Here is a 20,049-nt window from a genome sequence, read left to right as displayed (position 1 = left end):
CTAAACAAAAACAAAAACAAAACAAAATAGGTCGGACGTGGTGACTCACCCCTATAATCCCAGCAATTTGGGAGGCCAAGGCGGGTGGATCACCTGAGGTCCAGAGTTTGAGACCAGCCTGGCCAACATGGTGAAACCCCGTCTCTACTAAAAACACAAAATTAGCCAGGCGTGATGGTACATGCCTGTAATCCCAGCTACTCGGGAGGCTGAGGCAGGAGAATCGCTTGAACCCAGGAGGTGGAGGTTGCAGTGAGCTGAGATTGTGCCACTGCGCTATAGCCTGGGCGACACAGCCAGGTTCTGTCTCAAATAAATAAATAAATACAAATAAAATAAAATAAAATACACACGTTCATGCACAGATATGTGCCTAGAAAAATGACTGGAAGGATAATACAAGAAAAATGAGAACAGTGGTTATCTCTGGTATGAATAGCATAGAGGGGAAGGTAATGATCCCCCTGCTTTTTTTAAACTTCATACCCTTCTATATTGATTTTGTGTGTGTCCAATATATAGCACTTTGGGGTTTTTAAATGTAAGTTCAGAGTTAACAGTGTCACATGGCAGTCAAAAAATTCAAATCTGCTCCTAGATGGCGTTACTAGAAATAAACAATCTATAACATGGGAGGTAATGACCAGATTTCAGAGTTAAAGTGTACTGGCTTTATAACTCTTATGAGGGGTCAAACTTGTCACTTTCTCAGTGTAAAAATTCTTCAGTGTCCGAGAGTGGTTTCTGCACATGGTCACAGGGACAAGGTAAGTTCTGCTTCACAGAGGGTAGAGCGTACCGGAAGTGGTCACCAAATATTTGCTCAGTGTTCTCAGAGTCCCAAATACCATGTAAGGCAAATGATGTTTTAAGCTTTTGTTTAGCCTTTCTCGTTAACTTGTTAAGAATGTTTTTAAAAAAATTCAATTAATAGGCTGGGCGCGGTGGCTTATGCCTGTAATCCCAGCATTTGGGAGGCCGAGGCAGGCGATCACTTGAGGTCAGGAGTTCGAGACCAGCCTGGCCAACATGGTGAAACTCCGTCTCTACTCAAAATACAAAAATTAGCCAGTCGTGGTGGCAGGTGTCTGTAGTCCCAGCTACTCAGGAGAATGAGGCAGGTGAATTGCTTGATCCCGGGAGGTGGAGGCTGCAGTGAACCCAGATTGATCCTGGGAGGTGGAAGTTGCAGTGAACCAAGATTGCGCCACTCCACTCCAGCCTGCATGAGAGTGATCGACTCTGCCTCAAAAAAAAAAAAAAAAAAAAAAGAAAAAAGAAAAAGGAAAAAGAAATTAAATTAATAGAGGAGCATAAGATAATATTAAAGAAAACCCATCCACAAGCCTGAACTCTTAAAAAAAAAATCATTTTATTGATCCTTTACCATACAAAATTTATTCAAATTACACCCATTTGAAGTGGTAAGATCACAGCTAGAGAACAGGTCACCCTGTAACAAATCTATTTACAAAATCCATCATAAAAGCTTTTTTTTTGTGGTTGTTTTTTACATTATATTACATATTTTCTTTTTTAAACTAGCATACAACACAAAGCTAAACTGATTCGTAGTTTGCCTACTCCCAATTTTGGGAGAAATACTTCCTTTTTACAAAATCACGTACCCCGTAGGAAGAGAAATTCCCACACCCTGACAATTGCCACCCGACTTACTCTGCAAGCCATCTTCCTTCAAATCCCTCCTTCTCATACACACGAGTTGTCATGCACACACTGAATTCTTATTTTCTTTTTCCTGAAAGCTTAAGCTTTAAATACTGCAATTTTATTTACAGATCTACACATACAACAAAAAAGAAAACAAGAACCACAACAAAGAACAGAAAAAACAACAAAACAAAATAACACTCTTAAAAAATTACAAACCAGCTAGAAAGTATTCTGGCAGTGTTTACAAATTAATTGCTATCTTTGTACAAAATTCCTAAATAATGAAAATGTGAGTAGACTACATATCAACTTAAATAAAACGATTGCTATGCACAACTCTGTACATATAAACACATACCTAACACTGTTTGACAGCTCATGTGTTGCCCTTTATACATTTTATTTTCTAAGGCTCACGCAGTCATAATTCGCACACTTGTAACTTTTAGCCATTTCGTGTGTGAGCTTTAATAGCAGCAACTCAATGGTACCAGGAAACCTGTATACTTAGTACTTAAAGTAACGCAAATACTGTAGTACTAACCCACTTTGTGTGCCGGATACTAAGTCAAAAAGAAAAGTACTTAATGCAAACAAAATACAGTATGGACATCTAATTAATGTACACCAGTTAAGCCCAGTAACTGGAAAAAAAAATCTTATGCATGAAGGAATTTTTAAGACTTATTAGTATTCCTTTCATTTTTAAAACAATAAATACGGCATTACATTATGAAAAATTTCAACAAAACACACAACAATCTAGCCAGGTGAGCTCAGTCTTTAGACTTTGGAAAAAATCAGCTTTGTGCAGCTGGCAAAGAGAATTACACAAAGCTGGAAGCAGAGGCAGCTAACCAGATGAGATAAATATGGGAAATGGGGAAAAGCTTGGCATAAATGGTTTCCCATACAGGAAAAAACCCCACAGTGCATTTCCAGTAGGCACTTGACACAAAGCTCCCTCTCCCTCCCCCACCCCAATGCTTCATCTAGGACCACACCGACATTTTGTACCAAGTCCAGTGTGTGTGAGGGGAGGAGGCCAGGGATGGAGGCTGAAGAAGAAAAAAGGAAGATAGTCTGCACCTTTGTTTTTCTTCCCAAACATACACCCACGCATACCCACACAAAGAGTTTAAAGTGCTGGTGTCATCTGTCTTGACCCCACCACCACTTTGCATATTGTGGAAATCTACCTGGAGTAAACTGGCTGGGGCTCTTGTGGTTTTTTGTTTGTGTTTTCTTAATTTTTTCCTAAGGGATATTTTCAATTCAATTAAACATATGAGTTGAGTGCCTACTATGTGCCTACCATTGGGTCAGGCACATAGCATTTCAATTTAACTGTTCGTTTTGAGGTTTGTTCTTGATCTGACTCCCTCATTCCCGCAGTCCTTAGCATCCAAGGAATGGACCGGAGATACTACGCCATATTCCCAGTGGGAGATGGCCGCTGCCACCTGCCCGAGGGAAGGCCATTCTTGGACACAACTGGTAGGATTTGCAGCTGACACAAAGCCTCCAACTTGGGACACCATTCCTGAAGAGTAAAGCGGGAGACGCCCTGGCATTGTTTTGCTTCATTTTTTACGTCCCCGACTTCCCTTGGTCCAACTTATTCCTTCATAGAGGAAGGGGAACGGGGTCTGGCCAGAACGATTCCAGCCCCCGACACAGGGCTGCTCCCTGTTCCTGCCAGCTTAAGGAAATGCCACTCACACAATGGGGATGTCTTTCTCCCTAGAGGTCTCTCCATCTGACCCCATCCTGAGAAGTGGTCTCCCTGAGTGCGGTGTAAGAGAGCCCTTTCCCCCGTCACAGGGGCCCGGGAAGCCCAAGGATGGAGGGACCCATGCTTGCTGCTCCTTAGGGCTGTTACGTCATCTGACCTGGTTCTCCTTTCCAATGGGCCACCCATGTCAGCAAGCCCCAGGACTGACTCGCTCCAAGCTCCCCCTCCTGGGAATGGAAGCACGATGGGACAAAGCTCCTTGCAGAGGCTGATAAACCTTAGATCACACAGGTTTAGATGCTCGATCAGTAGAGGTTCTCTCCCTCTGCTTAAGTAATGTGAATTTGCAAAAACCGCTTCAAAGTAAACAATTAAATTGAAATGGTGATGGGTGCCACAGGAATGCTTAAATGGCAGCTAAAACAATAAAAAGTCTAAAACAATCCACAAAGAACTAAGTAGGCATTTGCTACAAATCAACTGGAAACTCACAAACACATTGGGGACAGGGGAATGGGAGTGGTTCATGGAGACAGGAAAATCCACAACAGCTTAGAGTGGCAGAACTCTACTAGTCTTCTGTATCTGCAACAAGTATATTTGAAAACAGGTTCTTCATCCAGAAGGCTGTGGAGGTTTTCTTGACCTCCTACTGGGACACACGGTTCATAGCTTAAACTGAATTATGACAGTAATTTAAATATTCCTAAGAAGAGCTGAAGAAATCCATTTCATACTTTTGCATGACTTCAAGTTTGCATTTGCTGCAGTTCCATTCCATATTAGCAGACCCCAAAGACATGCATTCTGCGGAGAAGGCACGGCTTGAAATGCTATTAAGGAAGATTGCTGTTTCCCAGCGGGCCAGGTGGCCAGACCCCATTCTACAGCCCATCCGTCAGGCACAGCAAGCCAATCCGGGGAGGAAGGAGGAAGGAAAAGTCGGGGTGAGAGACACCTGATTGCACATTTTCTCACTTGCTGACTTAGCCAGGAGATCTTGGAGCCTGGAGCAAAGCAGGGCTTTCCCAAGGGAGCCTGCAACTGTGCGTTTAGACAATTTGTTTATTAATTTTTTAAAAAAATTCATTAAAATGTCAGCTTTCTTCTGAAGTTTGTAGTTTACTTCATGATACTCTCTTGGAGGAAGAAGGTAGGAAGGGACAACACTGCATGACAGATGTTCTGGTTCCATGATAAAAAAATACCGGTTTTTAAGGAGAGTTCACACGAAGCATAATCAACTACACATGAAGTCTTCCACCAGTGGGAGCTTTTCCAAATCGTAAGCATCAAAGAGATCGCTGATGCCTTCCTCCTCCCCGAGGCTCAGGAGATAGTCCTCTTGCAGCAGGGGAGGCAGTAAGTTCACAAACGGCCCTTCTAGGTTGGAAGGAATTTGGTCCTCAGTCTGCTGTAAGAGGTTGGCTGGGGAGGCCAGAGGAGAAAGGTTTCCCATAGAAATTGAGCAATCGCTATGTCCTGAGTTGGTTGAAGCCAAGTCTGAAAGGAAAACATGGGTGGAAACAAAAAATAAGTTAGAAAAATCAAAAGAATTTTTCTGGAAGAATGTATATGTTGCTGTTAGAAAAAAGCATGTGCCTTCTGCTAATAATGACAATGAGACAACTTTATGATACAGATCACCTTTTATGCTAACAGGTACAAAAAAGTTCCTTGCCACCCCTCTTCCCCTTTTGATTTTTGAGACAAGGTCTTATTCTGTTGGCTGGAGTTCAGTGGTGTGATCATAACTCATTGCAGTCTTGAACTCCGGGGTTCAAGGGACCCTCCCACTTCAGCCTCCCAAGTAGCTGGGACTCCAGGTGTGAGCCACCATGCCTGGTTAATCTTTTTTTTTTTTTAGAGACAGGGTTTTGCCATGTTGCCCATTCTGGTCTCGACCTCCTGGGCTCAAGTGATCTGCCTTCCTTGGCCTCCCAAAGTGTGGAAATTACAGGTGTGAGCCACCACGCCTGGCCATCTTTCTTTGGCCCTAGTCTACTCACTCAATTTTCAAATAACTAGTCAATAAACAAGAATGCATATAGCTTCAACAATGAGAGGATCACAAGTTCAAAAACTTCTCTCTGCTATCTAGTCATTGTTTAAAGACAATCAAAACAAAACAATATATACATACTGAAAAGTTGACTTCCTAGTAGAAACTCACCAACTGAAAAAAGCACTTTTTCTTAAGAGAAGGCGTCTTGCTATGTTGTCTATGCTGGAGTGCAGTGGCTATTCACAGGCAAGCATAGCTCACTCTAACCTCGAACTCCTGGGCTCAAGTGATCCTGTTGCCCCAGCCTCCCTGTAGCTGGGACTACATGCAGAATTCACTGATTTTAACTCAGTCTTTTTTGAACAACTAGCTTATTAAAAAGATCTCTAAAAATACATTTAAGACATATCCACTTTGGATTTCTGTGGTGAAAAAAGATGGCCTTTTGTTTTACCATTTCAGGTGCTGTACTTTTGCTCAGTATTAAATCAGACTTATTCACTTAAATCACCCTTATTCTTGCTGCTATGTAAGGAGACAATAAGAAAAAAAAAATTGCATGTATATCCTCAAGCTAGGAAACGGAAAAAAATACATACTGCAAAGAGCTTCCTTTGCTCTTTGCAGAGCGGGAAGAAGTTAGACTTCTTTTCTTTTCATATTTCTGAGACGGAGTCTTGCTCTGTTGCCAGGCTGGAGTGCAGTGGTGGATCTCGGCTCACTGCAACCTCTGACTCCCTGGTTCAAGTGATTCTCCTTCCTCAGCCTCCTGAGTAGCTGGGATTACAGGCACGCGCCACCACGCCCAGCTAATTTTTGTATTTTTAGTAGAGACAGGGTTTCACCATGTTGGCCAGGATGGTCTTGATCTCCTGACCTCGTGTTCCACCCGCCTCGGCCTCCCAAAGTGCTGGGATTACAGGCGTGAGCCACTGCACCCGGCAAGACTTATTTTCCTAGGGTTCTCCTCCCATATCCTTTCCCCATCTCACTGGGGGGAAAATAAGACAAAAATTCTCCAACAAAGGCTTTTCTCGGCAAACTTTTTTCATTTCCCTCTCTGATGAGCTCTGCAGTGTCTTTCAAAGGTGTGTGGTCAAGTGTCTCTGATGATCCACCAAGACAGTTCACAGCTTTGCTCCTCACTTTAGCTGGTTTTCAAAAATGCTGCCAGGAAACATTGTCTGCCAATAGCAAAAGCCTGAAGTGACTCCATAAGTGGGTGAAGGAGCCATTTTTCCAAAATCATTATTTTCTTCTGCAAACCAGTCAGAATGTCTTTTAGAACATGTTACCTAATAACAACAGAAGTTTTTGTTTCTTGCCTAGGCTTGTGGTTCCAATACAGATGGTTCTAGTCACCCTCATTTTTAACATAGTTTCCAAAAGACAAAAGTGGAATTTTTACCTTTGGAAGTGGGTTTAGGGATATTCCCATTGTGGTCTTGGTTGTTTGTTTTCATTGGACTGTGTGTTTCAGTCTCTTCTGGACATAAATAAACCTCAATGGGCCCTTGGGTACTTGCCAAATGTATTTGTAGGCTCTATGAACAGAAATGGGAGAAGTTCGAATCATAAGTTCTTTTAGAAATAAAAGCCATAGTAATTTTTATCTAAAAATGGAAAGTAAGAACAATGTTCACTGTTCCCTTGCTTTTTCCCTACTAGTCCAACTCTGTCAAAGACTGTCACCCTCTTGAGCAGGGGTCAGCAAACCACAGCCTAAGGGCCAAGTCCAGTTCACCAAGTGGCTTTGTAAATAAAGTTTTATTGGAAGAGAGTCACACTCATTCCCATTGTTTATTATTGCCTCTGGCTGTTTTCATATTCAGTGGCAGAGGTGCACAGTTGAACAGTCTAGACACAGGGTGTAAGGCTCGCAAAGACAAAAATATTTACTATCTACCTGACAGTCAATGAAAATGTTTGCTGAGTCCTGCCCTAGAGAAAGAAAACTTTTTGGGGGGGTTTGGGGGAGGGGAGAGTCAGTCTGAAAATAGCACAATGGGTGAGGTGAATTGTGTTCTTTGGATATATTCTTTTTCTGCAAATTATTACAAGGTCCTTTAAGTGTTCCAAACACAGTATTTCCATGTTATTGTTCCTTTATGGTAGGACTTTTTCATGTTGAACTGTATACTGATGAATAGTATTCTTAAGTGCTAGGAACTACATCTATTAAGAGAATGCAGTGTATTAACAGTTAAAAATCTTTTTCATCTAGGTCAAAGAGCTATTATTATCTTTTAGGGTAAGAAGTCTACTCTAGATGGAAGCGTGTAACTTTTATTCTCTTTTTATCTCCTATGGATTTTCTTTTTACTACAGCTCTTTATGTTATAGTTGTAGTCTAGGCCTCTATTATCCAAGTATATCTGAAAATCATAAAAATATGCCCCCTACTTTCTTACAATATTCTAGTCTATCAGCTAACCCAAAGCCCCATTTGATCTCTCAAAATGTTATAAACTAGGGAGAAACTTTAAAACATTTATATATCTGTTTGTGGTGGGGACCATATACAGGATAATCAATATAAGCTTTCCAAAGTGATTCCAATGGATCAAAACCGTCTGATGACAAATTGTGAAAAAGAGAAAGTACAAGAGGGACAGGGTATCTTTTTTTTTTCTTTTTTTTGAGACGGAGTCTGGCTCAGTCGCCCAGGCTGGAGTACAGTGGCGCGATCTCGGCTCACTGCAAGCTCCGCCTCCCGGGTTCACGCCATTCTCCTGCCTCAGCCTCCCGGGTAGCCGGGACTACAGGCGCCCGCCACCTCGCCCGGCTAATTTTTTGCATTTTTAGTAGCGACGGGGTTTCACCGTGTTAGCCAGGATGGTCTCGATCTCCGGGACAGGGTATCATATACCACTTTGAAGTGAGCATCCTGCTAGGTCAAAGTTAGGCTGTTTGAATACTCAATGAACATCAAACCGTCGAAATGTTTTAAAATGTATGGTTAAGTAAAATAAATGGGAAAGAACCATCAAGTTCATAGGAGGGGGACAGACTTTAACTATGAGTCAATGACTCTTCAATTTCAGGCATTCCAAAAAGATCTTTGCAGATGAACAAAGACGCTGTCTCCTTACCTCTATTGAGTCAGGCACTTCAAGTCTTGTTTCTGGAGGGGCTTTCACAACTATAACAGTTTGGTCTTTAAGGCCACTAATTTTTCGAATATCTTGATATGTAACATAAGCTAACGTAAAGAGTGTCAAGGAATCTTCCATCTAATTACCTCAGATATAAGTATGACGAAAATGACAAAATAGGTGCATGGAAAAGTTTAAAGTATTTTATGACTTAGAGTAGTATGCACAGGTCTCCCCTTTCTGGACCTGCAAATGTTTAGGGTCTCCCATGAATCTTCATTTCTGGTTGACACTCTAAAGAAATAAAGAAATGAATAGCTTTATCCCACCCATTTCTAAAAGACTATGGCTATGTAAAATATGAAACATAGAAACAGAATAGTTAAAATAAATGATCACATGAAAATCAAAAACTAAGTGGTCAGAAATTTTATCTTGAAGTCAGGGCCCTTTGCAGCACAGGCATTCCATGAACTCCAATAAAGTGTTCTGTCACTCAAACTGAATGATGGCAGATTCCAATTTGCAGGAAAAAAAAATGTAATCTCTATTAGCCATAATTTTTTTGAAACTCCAGTTACTTCTATCTATAAGCAAGTGTCAGCAGCCACCATATAAATAAATAAGTAACAAATACATTAGTGGAAGAACTCAGAATACTGCTCAGGCAGACAGCTTGTTTTCTTAAGTGCACCTGGGCTGGTTGTGATTATGTATTGCCTACAGAAAAGAGTGTCATTATTTCTGTTAGAAAAATTATCCTTTGCGTGGTACTATATTAACTCTATCAATATTTCCGTGTTCATGAGGAAGAAAGCAGTTTCCAGGTGCTCTGCGACCTGAATGAATTTGAGAAACACTGATTTAGGAAAAGAGAAAAGAATAATATCTCAGTACTCTTGGTAGTTATTTCTTTTTTCTTTTTGGGACAGTCTTGCTCTGTCACCGAGGCTGGAGTGCAGAGGTGCAATCTCAGCTCACTGCAACCTCCGTCTCCCAGGATAAATGATTCTTGTGCCTCAGCCTCCCAAACAGATGGGACTACAGGCGTGCACCCCCACGCCCGGGTAATTTTTTTAATTTTTAATAGAGATGGCGTTTCACCATGTTGCCCAGGCTGGTCTTGAACTCCTGGACTCAAGTGATCTGCCTGCCTCTGGCCTCCCAAAGTGCTGGGATTACAGGTGTGAGTCACGGCACCCAGCCTTGGCAGTTTTTTCTAAGCACTGAACAATTCTTTTCAATGTCCTGGCAGCCAAGCCTAAAAGGGTATCATGAAAGAATATGGTACTTACGATATGACAAAAGTATTCAAGAGAGCTTGACACTTGGCACTAAAAGAGAGAAGTCTGCATGGCTTTCTCATATAAGGGACATGGAGTAAACAATTAATGTACAATGTCTTTAGCCAATTATTATTTTTTATATGAACCCACAAAAAATTCCTAGGACAAAACACCAAGTAACAAACCAATGAAGGCATTTCAGCAGCTAGTATAATGTATTTAATAGCTAAGAGTCTGTGATCTAATATGTTTAATATAAAAAAAGGGAGGGGGCTTAGAGAGCTTAGATGAAGTCATGTCCCTTACAATAGTAGCTTCTGTCTTTCTTTTCTTTCTTTTTTTTTTGAGATGGAGTCCTACTCTGTCACCAAGGCTGGAGTGTAGTGCCACGATCTCAGCTCACTGCCACCTCCATCTCTCAGGTTCAAGTGATTCTCCTGCCTCAGCCTCCCGAGTAGCTGGGATCACAGGCACGCGCCACCAGAGCTGGCTAATTTTTTGTATTTTTAGTAGAGATAGGGTTTCACCATGTTGGCGAGGCTGGTCTTGAACTCCTGACCTTGAGTGATCTGCCCGCCTCAGCCTCCCAAAAGTGCGGGGGTTACAGGCGTGAGTCACCGTTCCTGGCTGTGGTAGTTTCCTATTAGAAACTGAAGGCAGCTATGGAACTACTAATCCAGAAAAAAAGCATATTCACACAAAACTGCAAACATATGTAGGGGATCTATCACAGACTATCTCCTTCAAATCTTTACAGTTGAGATGATGGCTAATTCAGTGTTGAGCTTACAGTGGCTGCTCTTGCAGGATTCTGGGTTTTAGATCACTACGTAACCCATCAAAGAAGCCAATGGATGCCTTTATAGAAGGCCAGGCAGTTCTGAGTTTTTACTGAGAACACTGGAAAAAACTGACAACCAGGTACTTACACTACAGCCCACTGTCAGAAAGCTGTATGACAAGAACTTATTAAAATAAAAACTCATCGCTTCTTGGCCTTTTGGCTAAGATCAAGTGTAAAAGAAAAACTCATCTACAATTACTCAACATGCTGCAGGAAGGAAAATTTCAACACATTTGTGAACAAGCTGTACCAATTTGGGAACTGAATGGTGAACAGAAATAAATTGTGCAAATATATTTTCTAATCTTACAAACTTAAAAGTGCTTCCTTTGTGGCTCCCTCCTGAATTTACTCCTTGGGTTCGAAGTTCCCTGCAAGGAAGCTTTCATTTTCGGCAACAAAGGCCCCAGAGAAAGCTAATATAGGTGACAATGCCATAAGCCCACATGTCCCGGAAGGCTGCCAATCACATGTAACCACCCGTATCTTCCACAATAGGGCTGCCAACCAAACAATGAATGCAACAGCCCAACTGTTGGTTTCTTCCCCTGTAAACCCACTCTGCCCACCACTGGTGGCCCAAATCACTATACCTCTCTCTCTTCCATCTCAGTAACTATTGGCTGACAAGGTTAATTCTCTGTCAACAGGAAATGAACAATTGCAGGTTTGAAAAACTGCCAACATTGGAAGAAAATAAGTATCTCCATATCCTCCAAGCGGGGGGCCTGTTAAAGACGAGACACTAGAAGAATCTGGGCAGAACACATTTTATTTTCTGTCAAATAATGGTAGATGTGGCATCCTCAGAAGTATGGAACTAAAACTAGAGATGGGATAACTTACAGTATTGTTTTTTGTCTTCTTCTAATAACTGAGAATATTGGCAAGTCTTGTTTGACATAATGTGGCAATCGCTCTCTTATTTTGTCTGTGGTGAGATGATGAAGAGCAAGTTTTCCTGAGATCGTCAATAGATTGTCAGGAAGTTGAGAACAAGAACTGACCTTTCGTATTTTTATTTCCAAGGACTAATGTTTGTAGCGGAACAGATGAATTAAGAGGGGTTTCTCAGGTCTTGGGGTGCTTTCGAAATCAGTTTTTGTATTGGGAATCAGTAGAATGCACTTTAAGAGTTATAGTATGATTTTTCTCTACTCTTTCAAACCCTTCAACTACAGCCCAATCAGATAGATTTAACCAATTTCAATCGCTACAATATCTGGTGAAAAGAAAATAGAATGTGAGAACCCCAACAGTGACAGCTAACACCCACCAAAAATCTGGGAAGCCAAAGACGAATCTGCTTAGTGTTGTCATTAATATTAATACCGACACCTTATGTATCTTTTAATAGTGTGGCCTTACACTGGAAGTGTACCCATATGTCTCAACCACACATGAAAAAATGCTTTAAAAAATAGTTCCCACCTGGTATCAAAATAGATAATAGGATCGAGTTGGTGACTATCTTACCATAAATACTGACTTTTTAGGCAAAGTTAACTGGGTTTGCACACACATGTGCATACACACACACACATACACACGCAGGCATACAGGTACTCATTTGCATGACATCAGAATAATAATCTACCTTGTGCATAAGTCAGATTGTCAACTCTGGAAATAGTCTACGAAGCACTAACCCCCAGTGAACCGGCGGCACAAAGGATATCTTTGATTCTCTGAATCCTCGGTTAACAGTTTGAGGTCCAGGGTGCAGCTTTGGATCAGTTCATCTAATTTCTTCTCTTCCTGACTGAGCTCGGTCACTTCTTTTGACAGGCCTTGACACTGGGCCAGCATGCCCCCATCCTCAGACAGACTGCAGCCCCTAGAAACCCAAACACAGACTCTTCATGGCTACTCATGGGAGGGAGGGGAAGGAGAAATGATCCTTTGGGTAAAAGTCTCCTCTTGACACAGGAGGTCACATTGCTTGTTAGCCAAGTGTTAAAATTAGAACATTTATACATATATATATTTTTTTCATAAATACAGTTCTGCACTTTTCACAGCATAGAAATTTAGTGAAAGAACACTGCTATTTTGAGGATTCTTTCCTCCAGGGGAGGTCTATTTCTTCACAAGGTTCAAATTCAGAGGGCAAAAGAAGGCAACCACCTTCCTACCCTGCCCCATGGTTTCCAGGTGATAGGGGGAAGAAAGGGGAAAAAGGATAAAAAGAGACAGAGAAGATGGAATGGTTCAAAATTAAAAAAAAAAAAAAAAAGAAAACAACCCATCCAAAAAAGCATGAAAAACCCAGGTCATTACTGAGGGTCTTATACCAACAACTAAAAGAAAAGAAACTAAAGGAAACAGATGTATGTGATGTATGCAAGAACCAAGACCAGCACCCAATATGTTTCTCTAAACCAGAGGCCAAAATGGGTTACCAAACTTTAAACAAAATTCCAAAAAGTGCAAAAAAGGTAACTATTCATCTTCTATCTGAATTATTATTTTTTCAAAGCCCTCCTATAACGGAATTATTCCTTCTAAAATGCTTTAATAATTCAATACTGTGCTTATAGTGGCTATTTAGATGCTCTAAAAATCACAAAATATATTATATATGTAATCATATAGGTGGGTATATAAGTATCATGCTACCATCCCTGCTCTACAGACGAAATGGAGGCATTTTAGTCTTGCCTTAATTTACCCAGAAAGTGAGTTAATCTGCCATTAGAACCATGGATAAAGATACTCTGTAACTATGCAGTTGTACATATACACATAGATAACCCACAAGCCATCATCTCCAGATTCTTATTAGAAACAAGCTGAAGACATGTACACATCTGTCAGATACACATGTGGGTGCACACAGACATCAGTGTAACAGATGAACAGCAGTCCATTTGCCAATTGTAGGGACCTCTTTAAGGATCCCCTTGGTTGATGCCGATCAAATATAAATCCTTTTATCTCTGACAGTATCTAAACAAAGTCTCTTTGTAAAGAGACTTTGAACTTCTGGCTTAGAAGCCGAGGAGGGAAGAGAGAACGAGAGAGAAGAAAACAGTAGGAGAGAAAAGAAAAGAATGTGTGGGCATGGATGTGAAAGCGCGAACTAAGAAACCAGGCAGTTTGAAACGACCCCCTCAGAGCCAGGGCATGAGGAGGACTCCTACTCACATCCATTGGACGTTGTTTTTAGACTTCTTCTTAATGAGGTGGATGCCTTCCAGAACGTTGGTGATATCATAAATCCTTCTCTTTTGCACTTTTAGCACTTCTGCTGCCTTGTTCAAATCCAAGACCCCATCGGGTGACTGGCTCAGGAGCTGAATGAACTTCTTGGTGAGCAGACCAAGAGACGTATCATACCGCGTTTTTTCTGAGGGAGATTTTGGAGCTTAAAGAAAAACAAAAACCGAGCGGGTGGGGGATAGGGGGAAAGGTAAAGAAATGAAGGGTGTCTTTGCAGTCAAGCAAGCTCTCTTTCCCACTGCAGCCAAAGTATTAGTATCTGAAGCAAGGCTGTCATTGCTGTTGTTGTTGGCAAGTCATAGAAAGCTATGAAAGTTTTTTATTAGAACAGGAAGGGACAGTAAAAATTCCAGGGTTTGATGAAAGCATTTCACCTTGAATTTCTCAAGTTTCTACCTTGGCTTACACGATTCCCTGTCTCTAATGAAGAATTTACACATAGCGGGAGCTAAAAAATATCTTTCAAATGAATGAAGGAGTGCTGTGACCTCAGGGGACCAGCACACATGAGGCTTACGGTGATGGAGCCAGGCTATGAATCTCACTAGCACTGCAGGACAAGGTCTTCAACAGACCCGTCTCAAATGGCCTTTCAGGCTCTGGTATCTGTGTGTGCATGTATCACCTGTTCACCAATTTTCCAAATAATGCTTCATTTTGATAAATAATTACCTGGAAAAGTCTTCTGCCAAATCTCCCCATCTCTCTTAAAGGAAATTTCCTTATTTAATATTGTACTTGTTCCCCCATAGGTGCACAAGTCAAGGTTTTAATTTAGTGTCACACACCATTTGTGGATTGCCTAATGCATGAACTACAGGAAGAGAGAGAACAAAGTCTAATTTAGCCCTTATGTTAAATGCAAACACATACATAAAGGGACTATTTGGCTATTTCTAACCTACGTTTCTCTCTCTCCCACAAGAAACGGTAAAAGTATTTGATAGAAAGAGAAACAGCCTGCAATTTATTGGGCTCAATCAATTCTTACGCTACCATATGCTGAGCTGGAGATTGAGGTCGGCACAGACACTAGTGACTCTGGCATAGTTCGTGGACATCCAGTTTGCCTCAGACTCTGAAGCAATGTCCATTAAGGGAAGTTAAAATTAAATTTGATGTAGAATGATGCCAAAAGCTCGTATTCTGAGTTGGAAAATGAAACTGCATACAGTTAAAAGAAGCCTTCCCTTATGGTACCAGCGTGACTCTGTAGCCTTTCACTGGTTGTCTGCTGACATTGTATTTATTTTTTTGGATAAGCACAGAAAGAAATGAAAAATAACAAAACATGCCAGAATTATTCACACCTCGGCATCCTTCCGGCCATAAGCTTTGAAAGTTGGAAATTCCACACCAAGAAGAATAAGGAAAGAGATGAAAGGATCCTTACTTTTTGGACTATCTGGACTTCGTAGTGCAGCTCTTCCTTTGCCCTTGGGGGTTTTTAAACCATCTGAGAGGTACTGATGACCACTTTCTCCTAGCTCCAGCCTTCGCTTTGCCTGTAATAAGAAAGTGCGATCTCTCGTCACCGGTCATATGGACAAGAACAAGAAGGGAGGCAGTTTGTGGGCTGGCCTGCCAAATGCTGCAGGCTCATGCCAGCTCTCACCCCACTGCTCCACCCCACTCAGCATCTTGTCATTCCCTAGAGCCAGGATTCTAGCTTTGGAGGCCGGGTTGTCATGCACACTCTCTTCACCTGCCGTGATCATCCGTCCACACCCAGATGGACAAACACAGCGATCCTTCAGCATTAGGTTCAGGAGTCACTTTGTTCATTGATTCAACACATCATGTGCCTGGCATGGGGCTGGATGCTAAGAATATCACAGGCGCCGTGGGACTTAAATTCACTTTCCACAGTGAGTCTTTCCTGCCCATCTCCTATTCTCTGACCTGGGTTGGACCCCCTTCCTTGTGCTCCCCAAACACTCAGTGTTTATTTGTATCATGACACTTATTTGGTATTACTGCAAGACTTATCTGTTTCTCATTTCCTTTAAGGCAGGGACTGTTTCCCATTTATCTTTGTATACCCAGTGCTTGGCACAGAGCCTGGGTTTCTGTAGATTTTCAATCACTCTCTCTATATACTGTATATTCAACGAGAGAAAGGGTGATTGAATTGTAACACAACTAGTCACAGACTACAAATGGTCCTTCATCGGGAAAACAAATACTGCAAACATGCAATTTTGGGCTTCAACCAATATTACTTTCTCCATTTTCTCATCAAGCCTGGCAAATGAGAAGTCCTTGTCTAAGTTTTTAATTTAACTCCAATTCAATTCAAAAATATCCACAAAGTGTCTTCTAGGTACCTACACATTGGGCTTAGTAAGCAAGATAGATAAGGGGCTTCAAGTCTAAGAGAAAAGATAGATGGTTAAGCAGTTTTTAAGTACCAACTGTATGAGGAGCATGACAGGTGTTTTAGGAAATAAGTGGCACCAACCAGACACGCAGCACAAAAATATGTATTTAGGCTCATTTTCAGGCAGATTCTTCTAATGAGATTTGCTTTTTTTTTTTTTTTTTTTTTTAGACGGAGTCTTGCTCAGTCGCCCAGACTGGAGTGGAGTGGTGTGATCTCGGCTCACTGCAACCTCCACCTCTAAGTTCAAGTGATTCTCCTGCCTCAGCCTCCCCAAGTAGCTGGGACTGCAGGTGCACGCCACCACTCCCAGCTAATTTTTGTATTTTTGGTAGAGACGGGGTTTCGCCATGTTGGCCAGGCTGGTCTCGAACTCCTGATCTTAGGTGATCCACCCACCTTGGTCTCCCAAAGTGCTGGGATTAGAGGCGTGAGCCACCACACCCAGCCGAGATTTGCAATTTCAAAGTAACTCCCCATGATGTGAAAATGTATGTAATAACTTATCAGCAGAAGCTGGATATTCAGCCCCTCTATGGAAAGTTACCAGCTAACCATGCACGGTCTACTACAATAGCCACTGGCTGCTAGCTCATCCAAACTGACACGTGGTATAAGTGTAAAATACACGCTGAATTTCGAAGACTTAGTACAAAACAGGGTAAAATTATCTCAACAATTTTAGTAGTGATCATGTTAAATGAAATAAATAAAATACAACTGACCCTTGAACAACATGGGTTTGGACTGTCCGTGTCCACTTTTATTTTTTTAGAGACAGGGTCTTACTCTGTCGCCCTGGCTGGAGTGCAGTGGTGTGATCTCAGTTCATTGCAACCTTGACCTCCCAGGCTCAAGGAATCCTCCCATCTCAGCCTACCGAGTAGATGGGACCACAGGTGAACACCATGATGTCTGGCTAATTAAAAATATTTTTTTGGTAGAGATGGGACCTCCCTATGTTGCCCAGGCTGGTGATGAGCTCTTGGGCTCAAGTGATCCTCTCACCTCATCCTCCCAAAGTGCTGGGATTATAGGCATGAGCCACTGCACCCGGCCATGAGTGCGTCCACTTATATGTGGGTTTTCTTTCTCCTCTGCCATTCCTGAGACAAAAAGACCAACCCCTCCTCTTTTTCTTTCACCACAGCTTCCTCAATGTGAAGATGACGAGGATGAATTTTATGATAATCCACTTCCAGTAATTAACAGTAAATCTATTTTCTCTTCTTTATGATTTTTTTTTTCATCCAGCTGTTCTATATGCCCATATGTCTTCTACACTTTGAACCCTGGACCAAGTTCAGCTGCTAGGAAATGCAAATTCTAGAGCATACTTAAGATGCATTGGATCAGAAACTCTGGGAAAGGGGCTGAACAATCTAACAGGTCTTCCAGGTGATTCTGATACACCTTCAAGTTGGAGAAACCCGGCTTTAGATCTTAGGGGAAAAGAGTAAGACACTCAGGCAAAGTCCCACTCTGGCCAGCACGGCCTATTTCACACACCCTCACCTCTAGTTCTGCTTGGCTGATGAGGGAAATCTATCTTGTGGATTCCACTTTCATTCACTCCAAACTTTCTTTTATTAATAACAGTTTCCCTCTAGCTTAATTGTAAGAATATAGTATATAATACACATAACATACAAAAGGTGTTAATTGACTATTTATGTTATTGGTAAGGCTTCCAGTCAACAGGAGGCTATTAGGGCTGGATGCGTGGCTCACACCGATAATCCCAACTACTCAGGAGGATGACTTGGGGCCAAGAGTTCGAGACCAGCCTGATCAACATAGCAAGACCCCCATCACTGAAATAATAATGAAAACCCCAAACAGCAGGCTATTAGTTAAGTTCACAGGAATCAAAAGATATATCTAAAGTTTCGACTGTGTCAGGGCACCTCTAACCCCAATGTTGTTAATGGGTCAGATGTAGCATTATTTCATGTTTCTTTATATATATATGTTTTTACGATGTGGCTTGCCTCAGTGGCACACCTTATTGTTCTACTGCAGTGCTGAGTGAAACATTACTCTAATGGCCCCGGAAGGACAATCTGCTTGCTGGACTTCATCTTCCCCTCCCAGCCATTCTGTCAAGTCCGCGTGTGGGCCTGCTGTGGTTGGTCCAGCAAACATTCTCTCTTTATCAAGCAGAAGCTCCCTGTTTGTTCCTTGGGGAGCCATCCCTTTCCTGGTCTAAGTGCATCTGTGCACACAGGTGATCCAGGCCTGGCTAATCATTGTGTCCCATCCTGCCCTCCCTGCCTCCACTGCAAACAGGTTGAATGGCTCATGACCAAGGCTGGAGGAGCAAAGGCTAACCCCAGGAATGTTTCTGGAACTATCTGGCGAGAAGCAGGTATGTCTTTCCAGTAAGGTTGGTAAGTGAGGAGCCTAAAGCTGCCTGAGAATGGGGCCTCCCCAGGGGAAAGCACAGTGGAGAGAAGGAGAGAGAGGGGTCTGAAACCACCACTCAAAACTCTGGCTCTGGTCACGCCCTGGGGGCAACTGTTGGTCTTTCCCAGACTTTCCAGTTCCATTAGCCAACAAACTCTTTTTGCTTAAAGCATTTTTTTTTTTTTGGACCCAGAATCTCGCTCTGTTGCCCAGGCTGTAGTTCAGTGGCATGATCTTGGCTCGTTGCAAGCTCTGCCTCCCGGGTTCACGCCATTCTCCTGCCTCAGCCTCCCGAGTAGCTGGGACTACAGGCACCTGCCACCATGCCTGGCTAATTTTTTGTATTTTTAGTAGAGACGGGGTTTCACCATGTTAGCCAGGATGGTCTCAATCTCCTGACCTCGTGATCCGCCCTCCTCGGCCTCCTCAAGTGCTGGGATTATGGGCGTTAGCTACTGCGCTTGGCTGCTTAAAGTGTTTTGAGTCGCGAACCTAGAATTGTGCTGTTGCCAGTGACAGCTTGTGGAACTGGCTGAGTCAAGATGGCTATGGTGTGATAGGGAGCTGGCAGGCCTTGTTAGAGTGGCAGAGTGTGCTGGTCACTTCTTGTGACCGCCAGGAAGATACTACAGATAGAGAGAAACTACATCTGAGGTTGGCCCGCCTCAAAGAAAACAGCTTTGCTATGGAGGCCTTCTCTACAGAAAGCAATCTAAGGAGACATAGAGCTGTATTCTCTGCCCAAATTAAAGTCAACAGATGGGCTGGGCACAGTGGCTCACGCCTGTAATTCCAGCACTTTGAGAGGCCGAGGTAGGCAGATACCTGAGGTCAGGAGTTTGAGACCAGCCTGGTGAAACCCTGACTCTACTAAAAATACAAAAATTAGCCTGGCATGGTGGCATGCACCTGTAGTTCCAGCTACTGGGAGGCTGAGGCATGAGAATTGCTTGAACCTGGGAGGTGGAGGTTGGTGCCCCTGCAATCCAGCCTGGGTGACAGAGAAAGACTCTGTCTCAAAAAATAAAAATAAAGTGAACAGAAGGAAGACAAACTTGGAAAAGAGTCTAGGACCCAGAACTCTTAGGGACATAGGGCTGTGCCTCAACAGTAAAGAACCAACCACTGGCCAGTAGGCTGGGGGCGTATTAGTTTTGTGTCTCTCTCCCAGGCTACTGTTTCAGACTGCCATGAGGCAAAGGCCTATGGAAGAATTAAACTGTAGGTCAGGGAAATTTCCAGAGGCCTACTGCTAAGTCACTGAGACCTAACTTGGAAAGACCAGGACTAGTCTTCACGTGTAACTCTGGTTACTAAGCACCAAATCATAAACTGACCAAATCTAAATGCTAGATGGACAAGCTACTAAAATTTAAAGGCACTTTTATTGCTAGAGAACCTC

At 42.4% G+C, this 20,049-nt stretch overlaps 1 protein-coding gene across 3 annotated transcripts in view; it reads right to left on the bottom strand.

The window, feature by feature from the left end:
* Positions 1 to 1,350: 1,350 nt before the first annotated feature.
* Positions 1,351 to 20,049, bottom strand: part of E2F3 (E2F transcription factor 3) — a 91,646-nt gene continuing 72,947 nt past the window's right edge. For 2 of the 3 annotated variants that reach the window (XM_007973578.3, XM_007973580.3), the window contains exons 2-7: positions 15,255 to 15,366; positions 13,787 to 13,988; positions 12,318 to 12,476; positions 8,507 to 8,621; positions 6,823 to 6,958; positions 1,351 to 4,912 (exon numbers count right to left, since the gene is read on the bottom strand). In XM_007973578.3, coding sequence (XP_007971769.1) covers positions 4,650 to 4,912; positions 6,823 to 6,958; positions 8,507 to 8,621; positions 12,318 to 12,476; positions 13,787 to 13,988; positions 15,255 to 15,366 — 987 coding nt within the window. In that variant the 3' untranslated portion in view covers positions 1,351 to 4,649. Of the gene's footprint in view, positions 4,913 to 6,822; positions 6,959 to 8,506; positions 8,622 to 12,317; positions 12,477 to 13,786; positions 14,007 to 15,254; positions 15,367 to 20,049 lie in introns of all 3 variants that reach the window. The other variant, XM_007973577.3, reaches the window with a different exon arrangement.

This window comes from Chlorocebus sabaeus, chromosome 17, assembly GCF_047675955.1.
Source record: "Chlorocebus sabaeus isolate Y175 chromosome 17, mChlSab1.0.hap1, whole genome shotgun sequence".
Lineage (NCBI taxonomy): Eukaryota > Metazoa > Chordata > Mammalia > Primates > Cercopithecidae > Chlorocebus > Chlorocebus sabaeus.
This window is presented reverse-complemented; position numbering and strand designations above follow the sequence as displayed.